A 17102-nucleotide genomic window follows, 5' to 3' on the forward strand; every position below is an offset into this window, starting at 1 on the left:
AAAACACATGGTATCTGTCTTTCTCTGCCTGACTTATTTCACTTAGCATAATACTCTCCAGTTCCATCCATGTTGCTACAAATGGCCAGAAGTCATTCTTTCTCATTGCCAAGTAGTATTCCCTTGTATATATAAACCCCATCTTCTTTATCCGTTTGTCAGTTGATGGACATTTAGGTTCTTTCCATAATTTGGCTATTGTTTATTTATTTATTTTTTTTAATTTATTTTTGGGACAGAGAGAGACAGAGCATGAACAGGGGAGGGGCAGAGAGAGAGGGAGACACAGAATCAGAAACAGGCTCCAGGCTCCGAGCCATCAGCCCAGAGCCTGATGCGGGGCTCGAACTCACGGACCGCGAGATCGTGACCTGGCTGAAGTCGGACGCTTAACCGACTACGCCACCCAGGCGCCCCTTTTTGGCTATTGTTTGAAGTGCTGCTATAAACATTGGATACAAGTGCCCCTATGCATCAGCACTCCTGTATCCCTTGGGTAAATTCCTAGCAGTACTATTGCTAGGTCATAGGGTAGATCTATTTTAATTTTTTGAGGAACCTTCACACACTGTTTTCCAGAGCAACTGCACCACTTAGTGCATATTATTTTCTTAATGTTTATTTATTTTTGAAAGGGGGGAAGGGGCAGAGAGAGGGGGAGACAGAGAATCCCAAGCAGGCTCCCCACTGGCAGCACAAAGCACAACGCGGGGCACAGTCCCACAAAGTGTGAGATCATGACCTGAGCAGAAATTAAAAGTTGGCCATTCAACTGACTGAGCCACCCAGGGACCCCTCAATCACTGGATATGGGGAGATATATATATATATATATATTTTTTTTCTTTTAAATTATCAACCTTCCTTTTTATTTATTTTGAGAAAGAGACACAGCACATGCATGTACAAGCAGAGGAGAGGCTGACACAGAGGGAAAGAGAATCCCAAGCAGGCTCCTCACTGTCAGAACAGAGCCTGATGTGGGGCTCCAACCCATGAACCATGAGATCACGACCTGAGCCTAAATCAAGAGTTGCATGTTTAAATGACTGAGCCACCCAGGCGCCCCAACCATGGGATGTTCTTAAAAACCACAAACGGCCAACAGACTAGTATATATATTTGTACCATTTTCCTTACAAGTGTAAAATGCAAACATTGTTACTTGAGGAAAGCAGTGGTTTTTTTTGTTTTATTTTGAATTTACATCCCAGTTAGTTAGCATATAGTGTAACAATGATTTCAGGAGTTGATTCCTTAATGCCCATTACCCATTTAGCCCATCCCCTCCCCCCCCCCCACAACCCCTCCAGTAACTCTGTTGTTCTCCATATTTAAGAAGTCTCTTGGGGTGCCTGGGTGGCTCAGTCAGTTAAGTGTCTTGACTTTGGCTCAGGTCATCATCTCATGGTTTGTTGGTTTAAGCCCCACATTGGGCTCTGTGCTGACAGCTCAGAGCCTGGAGCCTCCTTCGGATTCTGTGTCTCGTTCTCTCTGCCCTTCCCCCACTTGTGCTCTGCTTCTCAAAAATAAATGTAAAAAAAAAAAATTTTTTTTTAAGAAGTCTTATATGTTTTCTCCCCCTCCCTGTTTTTATATTATTTTTCCTTCCCTTCCCATATGTTCATCTGTTTTGTATCTTAAATTCCTCATATGAGTGAAGTCATATGATATTTGTCTTTCTCTGGCTGATTGTGCTTAGCATAATACCCTCTAGTTCCAGCCCTGTAGCTGCAAATGGGACGATTTCATTGTTTTTGATTGCCAAGTAATACTACATTGTATATATCTACCACATCTTTACCCATCCATCCATCGATGGACATTTGGGATCTTTCCATACAAGGAAAGCAGTGTTTGAACTAGAACCTAGTTCTGGGTGCGATTCACACATATCCTTCCACCTATTCTCCCAAGTCAAAAGGCAAGTTAGCAAGAAGCAGATTTAAACAATTAAATAAAATCTAAGTTTTGTCAGTTATGTAACTGGATAAATCTCTACTCTCTTTTGTAAGATGACATAACCTAAGAGGTATGTTAGGAAAGTGACAAAGAGAAAAGTGAAATGTGTTGTTATACCTATATTGCTCACTTCCTACACTGGTATAATATTTAGTCCACCTCAAAAGAAAAATAGTCTATCTCCCGCCTGGAGTTGTAAAAACCAAATTGTTCCAAAAGTATGTATGTATGTATGTATGTATGTATGTATTTTTAAGTAGGTGCCACACCAACATGGGGATTGAACTCCCTTCCCTGAGACCAAGAGTTGCATACTATACCGACTGAGCCAGCCAGGCACCCCCTAAAAATATATGTTAATATACCTCCTATTTAAACCCATCATTTAAAAATTTAAGGTACATGGGGCCCCTGGGTAGCTCAGTTGGTTAAGCGTCTGACTCTGGCTTGGGTCATTATGTCACAGTTCGTGGGTTTGAGTCCCATGTCAGGCTCTGAGCTGACAGCTCAGAACCTACTAAGGATTCTATCTCTCCCTCTCTCTGCCCCTCCCTTACTCATGCTCTGTCTCTCTCAAAAATAAACAAACATTAAAAAAAATTAAAATTCAAGATATGGGGAGCCTGGGTGGCTCAGTGGGTTTAGTGTCCAACTAGATTTCGGCTTAAAACAAAAAAAACATATGGGTTCCCAAAATAGAACTATTCTGAACTAGAGAAGGAGATCTGAAGCCTGCCTGCTCCCACATCCTTTTCATGATGACCCAATGAGCCTCTTTGGCACCCTAAAGCTCCAGAAGAACCAATGAACTGGGTAACTGTTATAAGGGCTACATATTAAACATAAACATCAAATAAAGCTTTAAGAAACATTTGTCCTATTTCACATCCAGTTATAAAATACTAACAGAAAGCTTTTATACCTGTTCCAGAGCAAGAGTCAAGTTCTTTAGATTTAAAATAAGCAGGGGCGCCTGCGTGGCTCAGTCGGTTGAGCGTCTGACTTCAGCTCAGGTCGCGATCTCACGGTTCGTGAGTTTGAGCCCCACGTCAGGCTCTGGGCTGATGGCTCAGAGCCTGGAGCCTGCTTCCGATTCTGTGTCTCCCTCTCTCTCTGCCCCTCCCCCATTCATGCTCTGTCTCTCTCTGTCTCAAAAATAAATAAACATTAAAAAAATTAAAAAAAAAAAGATTTAAACTAAGCAAATGAGGGGCATCTGGATGGCTAAGTCGTTTAAGCATCCAATTCTGGATTTCAGCTCAGATCATGATCTCGCAGTCTGTGGGTATGAGCCCCATGTAAGAGCCTGCTTGGGATTCTTTCCTCTCTCTTTCCCTCCCCCCGCCAAAAATAAATAAGCATTTATAAAGAAATAAATAAGCATGCAAGCAAGCAAATGATATGTTGAACTTACCTTTTTGACTTCTCGCTTGGCTATGACTTGTCCACTTTTACTACTGGAAACAGAAACGTTCTTCTCCTTTGTATACACATCTGTATTAACCACAAAACTAGCTTCAGCACCTGTTACAGAACTGAAAAAATATATATATATAGATATAGATATAGATATAGATATAGATATAGATATAGATATAGATATACACTTAGTAAGAGAAAAGGCAAATATTATCAACAAGAGAAAGACTCTAACTTCTTCCTAGGTAATTTCTCCTGTAAGTCTATTCTTACCTGGGCTGGTAATGTTGTAATCCCTGTACCTGGGTGGCAAGATACTGGGGTAACTCCCAAGTCACTTCATTTGTTTGTGTGTTCCAATAATAATAGCATCCTGTGTTCTCATCCCAGACTTCTTGCCAATCTCCCATCTCAATTCCAACTAGAAGAAAGACAAATTTTAAAAACCAAAAATTTCTCATCAACAAAACTAAAAAACAACCTACCATGAATATCTTACCATGAATATCTACCATGAATATCTTACCATGAATATGGTAAGATATTTATTAATGAAATAACTGATAAAGGATGAGTATCCAAAATATATAAAGAACTTGTTCAACTCAACAAGCAAAAAACAAATAATCCAAATAAAAATGGGCAAGACATGAACAGACATTTTTCCAAAGGCGACATCCAGATGGCCAACAGACACAGAAAAAGACGCTCAACATCACTCATCATCAGGGAAATGCAAGTCAAAATACAATGAGGTGTCACCTCACACCTGTCAGAATGGCTAAAATCAGAAACACAAGAAACAGCGTTGGTGAGGATGTGGAGAAAAAGGAACCCTCCCCACGCCGTTGGCTGGAATATAAACCAGTGCAGCCATTGTGGAAAACCGTACAGAGGTTCCTCAAAATATTAAAAATAGGGGTCCCTGGGTGGTTCGGTCGGTTGTGTCCAACTTGGTTTTGGCTCAGGTCATGATCTTATGGGTTCATGGGATTGAGCCCTGTGCTGGGCTCTGTGCTCACAGTGCGGAGCCCACTTTGGGATTCTCTCTCCTTCTGTCTCTGCCCCTTCCCTGCTCACCAGCACATGCACAAGTACCCCCTCTCTCACAAAATAAATAAACATTAAGAAAAAAAAAAAAAAAAAAACCTACTATACAATCTAGTAATTGCATTACTTGGTATTTATTCAAAGAACACAAATACTAATTTGAAAGTATACATGCACCCCTATGTTTATTGTAGCATAATCTACAATAGACAAATTATGGAAGCAGCCCAAGTACCTATTTATAAATGAACAAAGAAGTGGTATATACACAATGGAATAGTATTCAGCCATAAAAAGGAATGAAAGCTTGCCATTTGTAACAATGCAGACAGAGCTAGAAAGTACAATGCTAAGAAAAGTCAGAAAAAGACAAATATGATATTTCACTCATGTGGAATTTAAGAAATAAAACAGATGAGCAAAGGCAAAGAAAGAGAGAGACAAATGAAGAAAGACTAACTATAGAGAACTGATGATTACTAGAGGGTGCGGGAGGAGGGGAAACGGGTGAAATCGGTGATAGGTATTAAGAAGTGCACTTTGACGAGCACAAAATAATGGATAGAATCTTGAATTACTATACTGTACACCTGAAACTAATAGGACACTGTATGTTAACTATACTGGAATTAAAATAAAAAATTTTAAAAATTAAAAAAGGAAGCATAAATTTCTCCACAATTCTCACTTTATACCCCAACTCAGCTCTAAAGCTATTAACAATCTAACACAAGGTTCCTCAACTTTAGCAATGTTAACATTTGGGCTGGATAATTCTTTGTTGTGGTGAGGGTAGTCCCATGTAGTGTTTAGCATCCTGGATTCTACCAACTAGATGCACTAACAGTTCCCCACCCCTTGGTGTAACAACCAAGTATGTCTAGAGACACAGTCAAATGTCCCCTGGAGGTCTAACTCCTCCTTCCCAAATCATTTTTGCACAAATTACTTAAAAAAGTTTGACAAGGGTGCCTGGGTGGCTCAGATGGTTAAGAGTCCAACCTCAGGTCATGATCTCACAGTTCGTGGGCTCAAGCCCTATGTCGGGCTCTGTGCTGACAATTTGGGAGCCTGGAGCCTGCTTCAGATTGTGTCTCCCTCCCTCCCACTCACATTCTATTTCTCTCTCAAAAATAAATAAGCATTTCAAAAAAGTTAAAAAAAAAAAAAGACAAAGAATTATTTAAGGATTCTGGAGTTTTTTGGGTTTTTTTAAGTTTTATTTTTGAGGGGAGCGGGAGGGGCAGAGTGAGGGAGATAGAGGATCCAAAGCAGGCTCTGTACTGACAACACGGGGCTCAAAACCATGAACGATGATATTGTGACCTGAGCCAAACTCAGACACTTAACCAACGGAGCCACCCAGGTGCCCCCAAAAAAGAACCTTTAAAATAATGGCCTTACTGCTTCGGATTCTGTGTCTCCCTCTCTCTCTGCCCCTTCTCTGCTCATATTCTATCTCTAAAATTAACATTAAAAAAAACAAGTAAATAAAATAAATAATGGCTTTAATTATTCACTTGGCATAAAATTGCAACTGGTTAAAAGTCTGCTAAAGCATATGGGCTTTCATCCTTGGGAATTTCAATGCCTAGAACACCTTTGAAAATTACACTTCAGACTTCTTTAAAAAATCAAAGTATCAAACTTACCTCCTGCAAGTGAACACTGAGTATCATATTGCCACCCTGCTGTCTGAGTGGAGTCTGTTCCATTTGAAGTGGTAGAACTAAGGGCAGATGTTGCTGATTCCTTTGGCTCTGGTCTAGGTGGAGTTGGAGGTGGAGCAGAGGCTCCTACAGGAGCTGTAGGCTGAGGTGCTGTTATAGCATCAATCTCCTTTAGTATGGAAATAGTAACAAATGCATTAATAACCTCAAAACTAGAACACTGAGAAAATGACAATCACCATAAAAAAAATTCTACATGATCAATTCTCAGCTTAAATCAAAACTCTCAATTTCCAATTATGTAAAAGATCCCCAAACACTTTAATTCTCCAGTTTTCTCCTCCTTACAACCTTTACAAAAAAGAGATGACTGGGATGGGGAGGGACTAAGGAAGAGATGTGGAAGGGGAGAAAGAAGACAGAAACACCGAAACTGACAAGCAGGCTAACCACTTGAGATCCAGGTCCCAAAGTGGCTTCAATAGCTAAAAAGCCAAACAAAAGCACCACTAACCGCTAAGAAGTTGGCCAATGTACTATCAATATCGGTTGACTGGTTTCCATTTGTCTCTTTGGACTGTGCTGGTTTTTCTGAAACATCACTCTCATCATCATCACTGTCCGCATATGCACCAAGTAAGCACAGACCTCCTAGAAAGAAAATGGTAAATGTTAGTGACAACAATGCCAGTATGCTCCAGGAAGAAAAATATGACCTTGTTCTTCAGTCAGAGTTTACAATTAGTTTACTTACAGATTAGAACACAGCCTCAAAATGAGTCATCACTGAACTACCACAGAGATAGAAATTATAATATGCATTTAGAGCTAATAAAACCATCCACATAGCTACTTGACATCCTTCTCAAAATATACAACCAATCAACCTCATCCTTTTTCAAAATAGCACAGAGTAAATCCTGATTTTAGAATTCGTAGGGGTGCCTGGGTGGCTCAGTTGTTTAAGTTTCCAACTCTTGATTTCGGCTCAGGTCACGATCTTGTGGTTCATGGGATTGAGCCCCACATTGGGCTCTGCGCTGACAGCTCGGAGCCTGCTTGGGATTCTGTCTCCCTCTCTCTCTGCACCTCCCCTGCTTGTACATGTTCTCTATCAAAAATAAATAAACATTAAAAAAAAAAAAAGGAATTTGTTGATTTATGTGTCCATCTGAAACAACAAAGCTGATTAGGGTTTAGTAGATGAAACAGATTTTCAAAGCTAAAAATCTTTTCCAATTTTTCCTCAAACAAGAAGGGACTAATTATAATGGAAATCAAAGTGCTAGAACCAAAACAAACAACAAAAACCCAGCCAGAACCAATCTTCAATGTCTTCCTCAAACTTAAGAGGTATCAGATATAGCTTCTGTAATGCTGCTATGTATGCCATTTCCCTCTGTACGACCTGTGGCCACTCTAATGTTAAAATTAAGCAAGCATAAGGGCGCCTGGGTGGCTCAGTCCGTTGAGCGACCAACTTTGGCTCAGGTCATGATCTCACGGTTTGTGAGTTCGAGCCCCGCATCAGGCTCTGTGCTGATAGACAGGAGCATGCTTCAGATTCTGTGTCTCCCTCTCTCTCTGCCCCTTCCCCACTCATGCTCTGTCTCTCTGTGTCTCAGAAATAAACATTAAAAAAAATTTTAATTAAGCAAGCATATATTCTCTTTTTACATCTAATTTTATTGTAACAGATACATTAAATGTTAAACTCCAGCCAACTTTTCAGCTATCACTAAGACTAAATTTCCTAGGGTCTGGCAACAGCCTATGTTCTCTGTAAATATTTGGTAAATGAACAGATTTATCAGGAAGTAAAATCTAGTTGTATCATAATTCCATAAATGAATTCATGAGATCATCTAAAAATAAACATTAGGTTGCTTCATTTATCATAGGGGTTCACATTCATTGTTTTAGTCCTATCAATCTTGCCTTCATTATCTTTACCATACAGGTAAAGTTCTTGCACTAAATACCAATTTAAAAAATTTAAGTTTATTTATTTATTTTGATAGAGAGACACACAGAGTGCACACAAGAGACAGCACAAGTAGGGAAGGACAGAGAGGAGGAGACAGAATCCCAAGCAGGCTCTAAACCATCACCGCAGTGCTAGATGCAGAGCTTGGGGGTCAAATTCACGAACTGTGAGATCATGACCTGAGCTGAGATCAAGAGTCAGACACTTAACCGATTGAGACACCCAGGCACCCAAATTTCTAAAATATTCAAAGCGGACTAGAAAGATTTTTTTTTTTAATGTTTATTTATTTTTTGAGAAAGAGACAGAGTGTGAGTGGGGAAAGGGCAGAGAGAGAGGGAAACAAAATCCTAAGCAGGCTCTGAGCTGTCAGCACACAGCTCAATGCGGGGCTCAAACCCATAAGCTGTGAGATCATGACCTGAGCTGAAGTCAGATGCTTAACTGACTGAGCCACCCAGATGCCCTAAAAAGGTTTTTTTTTTTTTTTTTTTTTTTTAAGTGAGAAAGGGAGAACGAGCAGGGGAGAGGGGCAGAGGAAAAGAGAGAGAATCTTAAGTAGGCCACAAGCTCAGCACAGAGCTCGACGTGGGGCTCCATCCCAGGACCCTGGGATCAAGACCGAAGCAAAAATCAAGTCAGATGCTCAACCAACTGAGCCATTCAAGAGCCCCCATAAATTATTATTATTTTTTTTTACATTTATTTCTTTTTGAGACGGAGATAGAGCACGAGTGGGGGAGGGGATGAGAGAGAGGAAGACACAGAATCTGAAACAGGCTCCAGGCTCTGAGCTGTCAGCATGGAGCTTGACACAGGGTTCGAACTCAAACTGTGAGATCATGACCTGAGCCGAGGTTGGACGCTTAATCGACTGAGCCACCCAGGTGCCCTGAATTGGTTATTTCTTTTTTTTTAATTAAAAAAAAATTTTTTTTTTTTTACTGTTTATTTATTTTTGAGAAAGAGAGAGACAGAGCATGAACAGGGGATGGTCAGAGAGAGGGAGACACAGAATCTGAAATAGGCTCCAGGCTCTGAGCTGTCAGCACAGAGCCCGACGCGAGGCTCGAACTCACAGACCGTGAGATCATGACCTGAGCCGAAGTCGGCCGCTCAACAGACTGAGCCACCCAGGCGCCCCTTTAATTTTTTTTTTTTAATGTTTATTTATTTTTGAGACAGAGAGAGACACAGCATGAACGGGGGAGGGCCAGAGAGAGAGACACAAAATCTGAAGCAGGCTCCAGGCTCTGAGATGTCAGCACAGAGCCTGACCCGGGGCTCGAACTCATGGACCATGAGATCATGACCTGAGCTGAAGTCGGACGCCCAACCGACTGAGCCACCCAGGCGCCCCTAAATTGGTTATTTCTTAAGAATAATCTGGTAACGGGGCGCCTGGGTGGCTCAGTCGGTTAAGCGGCCGGCTTCGGCTCAGGTCATCATCTCGCGGTCCATGAGTTCGAGCCCCGCGTCAGGCTCTGGGCTGACAGCTCAGAGCCGGGAGCCTGTTTCAGATTCTGTGTCTCCCTCTCTCTGACCCTCCCCCGTTCATGCTCTGTCTCTCTCTGTCTCAAAAATAAATAAACGTTAAAACAAAATTAACAAAAAAAAAAAAAAAAAAAGAATAATCTGGTAACACATACCAAAAGCCACAAAACTCCAAGTTTCTTTAAGATAGATAATCCCATCTTTGAGAATACAACCCCAAGGAATAACTAAAAAAAAATTTCACACAAAGCTTCTGGCAACTTTATTTAAATAATGAAAGCTGTAAACAACTCAAATGCTCTCAAATAGGGGACTGGCAAAACAAATTATAGCATCGAACCTGATGCAATATTAATTTATGATTAATCAGATTACAGGATTACATGCAAAAATGCTAATGGGACAAAAACTAAACACTAAAGGAATAAAAGGAAGATAAAAGCAAGCCATGAGATGCATGTTAAGTTCTAATCACACCTATGAAAATTTACTCCATCAATGATAAGGAATAGGAATGAATTTAGAGCTGATACTGAAAATAAAGTCCTAATATTATGTAAACTTGCTTAATCTTAAAAAAAATAAATAAACAAAAGCTTCATAGGACCATAACCCAGACTACTATTGAGATGATACAGCTATTTAAAACCAGGACATTCTTGGGGCGCCTGGGTGGCTTGGTCGGTTAAGTGTCCGACTTCGGCTCAGGTCATGATCTCACGGTCCGTGAGTTCGAGCTCCGCATCGGGCTCTGTGCTGACATCTCAGAGCCTGGAGCCTGTTTCAGGTTCTGTGTCTCCCTCTCTCTCTGCCCCTCCCCTGTTCATGCTCTGTCTCTATCTCAAAATAAATAAACATTAAAAAAAAAAAATTAAAAAAAAAAATAATAAAATAAAACCAGGACATTCTTTGAAGCCATAGTCCTTAGCAGTCTTTTACTGAAAGGGGTGCTGGCTGCTGAAACCTCAATAGGCTTACCTTTAATGGATGGTGCCACACAATTTATAGTGCAAATCAACTACATTCGGTAGAAAATTATTTCTTAGGTATAAACTTAACTTGATAAGCTTCAAACAGTAACTATTATTTTTCTAATAAGTCTACAATTGCCTCAATACATCGTTGGAACAGTGTTTCAATCCTTTTGGTTACAGAAACTACTAACAATAAATATAATAAAAACTATGGACCCTCTTCCAGGAAAACACACCTGAGTGTAGAATTTTAGCCAATTTACAGACTTCTGACACTCATCAGTGGAGCTACATTACCCTTTCCTAGATGATGCTGAAATATCAATGACTATCATAGTAGTCAACTGATCTAACTTCAGAGCTCACTCTGAATTTTTTTTTTTTTTAATTTTTTTTTTAACATTTATTTATTTTTGAGACAGAGAGAGAGCATGAACAGGGGAGGGTCAGAGAAAGAGGGTGACACAGAATCCGAAACAGGCTCCAGGCTCTGAGCTGTCAGCACAGAGCCCGACGCGGGGCTCAACCCCACGGACCGTGAGATCATGACCTGATCCGAAGTCGGACGCCCAACCGACTGAGCCACCCAGGCACCCCTGAATTTTTCTTAATTTCATATGCATATTACCATAATATTCTTCTGCATGAAAATATTAGCTATGCTTGCTGTACTGTATTATTTAAGTTTATTTATTTTAAGAGAGAACTCTCGGGGCGCCTGGGTGGCGCAGTCGGTTGGGCGTCCGACTTCAGCCAGGTCACGATCTCGCGGTCCGGTGCGTGAGTTCGAGCCCCGCGTCAGGCTCTGGGCTGATGGCTCGGAGCCTGGAGACTGTTTCCGATTCTGTGTCTCCCTCTCTCTCTGCCCCTCCCCCGTTCATGCTCTGTCTCTCTCTGTCCCAAAAATAAAAAAAAAAAAAAAAAAAAAAAAAAAACGTTGGAAAAAGAGAGAACTCTCGTGATCAGTATAGGGGAGGAGCAGAGAGAGAGAAAGGGAGAGAGAGAATCCGAAGCAGGCTCTGCCCTGTCAGCACAGAGCCCGATGGGGGGGCATGACCTGAGCCAAAATCAAGAGTTGAAGGCTTGACCAACCAACTGAGCCACCAAGGTGCTCTACTGTATTATAAAAACATACTTTAACAACTTAAGATTTATACTTCATTTCTGTGGAAAGAAATCTGGCATGTTTCTAGTGATAAAAGTAAAATTCTTTAAAATCATCTAAAAAAAAAAAGGGAAAATTCTTGAGTATCTACTCTAATAGCTATAGAAGCCATACAAATAATAGAAAATGGTTTCACTTTGGGTTTTGTTTGACACATTTTTCCGGAGTATCACAACTGGTAGGTTAAGAACTGAATAAAGCAGATACCTTATGTTTCAGGATGAAATTGGACAGAATGAAAATAGTTCTATTCACAAGGCACATGAAGGGCTGAAATGCTGACAGAGCAATTCAAGAAATTTCTTCTTGGAACATTAAATTTCTATTCATCATAGAAAACTCAAAATAACATACATAGTTTACAAATATAAAATGGCATTTCCTAGTTCTGAAATTTCTCTTACAACCAAGTTTTAGCTTTTCTAAACGACCCTATTTTTTTTACATGGCAACTGGGAGGAAAGGAGAACAAACTTCTATTATCTCAGGTGTCATGTTTGGACAGAACTCCAAACTGAAAGAATAAAATTATTACCAATTATAAAATATTTAGTATCAAGGGGTGCCTGTGTGGCTCAGTTGGTTAAGCATCCAACTCAGGTCATGATCTCACAGTTTGTGGGTTCAAACTCCATGTTGGGCTCTGTGCCGTTGGCGTGGAGCCTGCCTGGGATTCTCTCTCTCCCAAAAAATAAACTTAAAAAAAAATTTAGTATCAAAACATATTTTGATCTTTCAAGATATATAAAGACTAGCAAAAACTAACATTCTTGGCACTTGCTGTGTATCTGAACTTCATGTACCCTGTTCAATTTAATCTTCAAAACAACTTAGGGCTGGCTGATTCAGAAAAAAAAATTATTTTTAATATTTATTTTGAGAGAGACAGAGAGAGAAAGACAGAGAGAGAGTGAGCAGGGGAGGGGCAGAGTGAGGCAAAGAGAAAATCCCAAGCAGGCTCCAAGCTGTCAGCACAGAGCCTGACCCCGGGTTTGATGCCATGACCCCCCAGATCATGACCTGAATGGAAACCAAGTCTTGGGACACTTAACCAACTGCGCCACCCAGGTGCCCTCCCATAAGATTTATTTTATGGATGAATGCACTCCCAAGGTATTAGCATTAATGCTAGAATGCCAATTTGAGACCAGGTTTATCTACAAAACCACTGTTGCAAATATTCCTTCACACTTAATACTTATTTGTTTTTAAGACTTTATTCTTTTAAGTAATATCTATAACCAAGGTCTGGCTCAAATTCACAACACTGAGATCAAGAGTCACACCCTCTGGGGCGCCTGGGGGGCTCAGCTGGTTAAGTGTCCGACTTTGGTTCAGGTCATGATCTCATAGTTCGTGAGTTCAAGTCCCACATCGGACTCTGTGCTGACAGCTCAGAGCCTGGAGCCTGCTTTGGATTCTGTATCTCCCTCTCTGCCCCTTCCCTGCTCGTGTTCTCCCTCTCTAAGGATAAACAAATATTAAAAAAAAAAAAAAAAAAAAAAAAAAAAAAAAAGTCACAGGCTCTACTGACTGAGCCAGCCAAGTGCCCCTAAAAAATATTTAATAAGAGCAATTTTCAGCTCCACAAACATTTGCTAGGTACCAACCAAAGCATAGTGCTGGAAAAGAAATGCACAGAATGAAAGACATCCTTGGTATCCTTAAAGAACATCAAGCTAGTGGGGGAGCCAGAAAATTACAAAACAGGATTAGAAGAAAAATAGTAAAAGGTATTTTGGCTACAGAAAGAAAAGCAACAACAAACCTTACTTTGGTTTAAGTGTACATACCAGCAAGCCATCACATACAAAAATTTACTTTATTTTCAAAAATGTTAAATTTTCATTTTACGGGAGAAATGTAAGCAGCACCGAAGCATTCAACAAAATATATACAAACCCAATCTGACCCTAATGAAAGACCTTGTAGAAAAGATGAAAAAAAAAAGCGTACCTGTTGCTTTAACGGCTGTAGGTCTGGTGGTCATGACTGGTGGTTTGGAAGGATTCTGAACTCTGGGAACCTCCACCACCACTTCCTGTTCATCTGGATTTTAAAAAGGTACAAAAGAAAACTACAGTTAGACGGTGGACCAGAGAAAACACTACAGGTGACAAAACAATCTTTGATTTGACCTTTCAAATCTCAATTTCACCAACTTGAAAACAGGGTGTATAAATCCATCACTGACCCAAATAACTGGGAGATGATAAACAAGCAGAGCTAGACTCTTCCACGTGACTAGCGACTTTAACATTAAGGACGCGAGGATGGTACATAAAAGTATACCTTAAGTCATTCAAAATTTTAAAAATACACAGACACAGAACAAATCTTCTCGGGGATACCACTGGGCCTTTAAACAAGCATAGCCAATGGAAACCGATTTAAGTTATATTTAAAAAATAAAATAAAATAAAATAAAAATAAGCAAGGCTAGCCATAGCATCCTCCCCCCCCCCCGCAATAACTACCAAGGGGTTATTTTAGCGCCTGAAAAGGTCTCGGCATCTCCGGCGTCTGGCCCCGTAGCAGCGCGCTGAACAGTTACTCTTATTCCAAGAACCATTCCGGGGAGAAACCAACAAGTACTTGGGAAGCCACAAGCGCCACTTCTGCAGGAATTTTGGGGTTACCTACCCATTTGGAGTTACGTTCGCTTTGGCTGGCATAATAAAATGGGCGTACTCACTTCTAAAGGATCCCTCTCAGTTTCAACAAAAACGAAGGTAAAAGCACAAGACGTGTAGAAAAGGGCAGGTTTCCTATCTCCAGGCCTCGGAAGCGAAGCCCGGACTCTCACAAATATCCCCTGAAGTTATGCAAACCCGAGCGCCGACGCTGAAGAGACTCGGGAGGCCAGGCCAACCCCTGCACCAGAGATGGCGCCCCTCGGGCGGGCCGGCGCCCGAGGCGCCGCCGGCCCCTTCCGCCGCCTTTGGGGCCCACATCGGTCCTCCCCTCGGGACCCACGCAGCAGGCCTCGGATGCGGAGCAAGCCCGCCCGCCCGGGTTTCTCTTCCTCCCAGGGCCCTGCCCTAGGCCGCAAGCCCCGAGCTCGAGTTTCGGAAGCCCCACCTAGGTGCCGGAGTTCCCTCGCGCACCTTTACCTTCTGAAGGCGAGTCGTCTGGGGCCGCGGCGGCAGTAGTCACCGTGGTCGTCGTCGTCGTCGTCGGTGGCGCCGCCGGAGCTGGCTGGCTGGGCGCCGCCGCCGTCGAATCCGGCTCCGTGTCGGGTTCCGGCTCCGGGTCCCTTCCCGGGGTGCTGCTACGGGGACCCGGCGGAGAGAGCTGCAGAATAGGCCTGCGGCCGGGTACCGCCCGGGACTTCTTCCCCATCGCGAGCCTGAGCGCGAGCCGCGAGCGTCGGGCAGCCGAGAGGGGCGGGCGCTCGGCGCGGCGCTGCGTAATCAATATTCATGCACCGCGACACCACCTCCTCAGAGAATCTGCTTTTAACCGGCGGAGCGCGCGCCCGCGCAAGCGCCCTGGATCCTGTACGCTATTCTGGCTCCTCCTTCCAGGGAGGCAGGGCGGGCTTTACCCACGGTGCTAGGCGATTGGCTGTTTTGATCCATTGAAGGAGCCAGTAGCCAGTGGAAAAGGAAAAAGAGTGAGAGTCAAGCCAATAGCGCGGAAGAGCCTGAGTTAGAACGACTTCCCATTACGAACTCCACCCATGCGTCTTTTGCAGAGTCTTTTCTTTATGCCCCTTGTCCTCCATCTTGTCCCTATTCTCTGCCTGCGGTTGGTTGTTTTTATGTGTGTGTGCCTTCGGAGGTTGCCGTGCTTTCCGAGTCCTTCCGAGTTTCGTCCTGATTATTGTGGGTTACTTGGGGTATAATATTGAACACTGAATAGAATAGAGGGTCTTTTACGCTTTTGTAAGTTTTCTTAGAGCACAAATCTGATGTCTCATTGGGTTACTTACCAGCTAGACATTGACAAAAAAAATATTGACATAGACAAAAAAATCACTAGACATTGTACTTCATAAGAGGGAAAGTCCTAAATTGTTGCGATGGTTTACAGCTTTCCCAATCTGGCCCATTGGTATCCTCAACCTGCTTCATCGTCCTTTAGCACTCTTCCCCTCCCTCTCCCCTTCTTCCCTCCTCTGGAGCCAGCCACTTGGACGCTAGGGGAATACAGCATCGCAATGGGAAATGCTCCATTACTCAAGACCTAGTGCACTCGAGATTCCGTAAACTAACGTTCACTGAGCACTTAACTGTGTGTGAGGCACTCACTGCCTAAGCGCTTTACACGTAAAATTGTATTTTCTCACCACAACCTTGTATGGTAGATAACCCCTAATGTATAGATAACCCCTCAAATTTTCTTTTTTTAAAGATTTTATTTTTAAGTAATCTCTACACCTAACATGGGGCTGGAACTTACAACCCTGACATCAAGATTGCTATGCTCTACTGACTGAGACAGCCAGGCACCGCCATTTTTTTTTTTTTTTTTTTTTTTTTTTTGGATAATTTCTACACCCAACATGGGACTTGAACTCATGACCTTGTGGTCAAGAGTCACAGGCTCTTCTGACTGAGCCAGCCAGTTTTTGGATGTAAAAGCCATGAAAACCGTGACTTATCCAGTTTGTTCCCTGTTTACGAAACGCACTTTCTGGAACATAAGCACTAAATTTTTTAAATGAATATAGTATGTAAACATGTACAAACTTGAAATAAGTAGCAAGAATTCTTTCTTGCCTATGGGAGAAATATCTGGATTAGTGTCCTGAGATTAGACTCCCCAAATTTCTGAAAAATTAGCAGCTAGAAACAGGATAATTTGCTGCTTTGAAGCTATTTTCAGTTTTCTGACATTTCTTAGGGAAGAGGCATTGTAATATAGTAGTTGTGCATAGGAGTTCTGAAGCCAAACATCTTGGTTCAAAAACTCACCCTCTGCACCTTCCAGATGTGGTTGCTTGGATAAGTTTCTTTTTACTTTTTTAGTGTTTGTTTTGAGAGAGAAAGACAGGTCATAAGCGGGGGAGGGAGAGAGAGGGAGACAGAATCCAAAGCAGGCTCCAGGCTCTGAGCTGTCAGCACAGAGCCCAATGTGGGGCTAGAACTCACAAACTGTGAGATCATGATCTGAGCCAAAGTTGGATGCTTAACCGACTAAGCCACCCAGGCACCCAGGATAAGTTTCTTAACAACCCTAAATTTTGTTTCAGCAGCTATACAATGTGCTAGTAACAGTATTCTTAGGGTAGCCGTGAAGTTTAAATTAGAACATAGTTTTAAGATCTTTGTCTTGTACAAAGAACAAAATAAGCAATCGTTATATGGTAGCTATTATTATTAATAAGCCTTTTACAAAAATCTGGATCCTATTATAAAACAGGTGGAACCAAGTTG

General features: G+C 41.9%; 1 protein-coding gene across 2 annotated transcripts in view; it reads right to left on the reverse strand.

The window, feature by feature from the left end:
- The window catches only part of FNBP4 (formin binding protein 4), a 45447-nt gene extending 30323 nt beyond the window's left edge, over window positions 1–15124 (reverse strand). Inside the window, exons 1-6 of one of the 2 annotated variants that reach the window (XM_058688968.1) lie at window positions 14829–15124; window positions 13678–13770; window positions 6616–6752; window positions 6084–6270; window positions 3655–3802; window positions 3377–3497 (exon numbers count right to left, since the gene is read on the reverse strand). In XM_058688968.1, coding sequence (XP_058544951.1) covers window positions 3377–3497; window positions 3655–3802; window positions 6084–6270; window positions 6616–6752; window positions 13678–13770; window positions 14829–15063 — 921 coding nt within the window. In that variant the 5' untranslated portion in view covers window positions 15064–15124. The remainder of the gene's footprint in view (window positions 1–3376; window positions 3498–3654; window positions 3803–6083; window positions 6271–6615; window positions 6753–13677; window positions 13771–14828) is intronic. The other variant, XM_058688967.1, reaches the window with a different exon arrangement.
- Between the last annotated feature and the right edge of the window lie 1978 nt (window positions 15125–17102).

The sequence above is a fragment of the Neofelis nebulosa genome, chromosome 10, assembly GCF_028018385.1.
Source record: "Neofelis nebulosa isolate mNeoNeb1 chromosome 10, mNeoNeb1.pri, whole genome shotgun sequence".
NCBI lineage: Eukaryota > Metazoa > Chordata > Mammalia > Carnivora > Felidae > Neofelis > Neofelis nebulosa.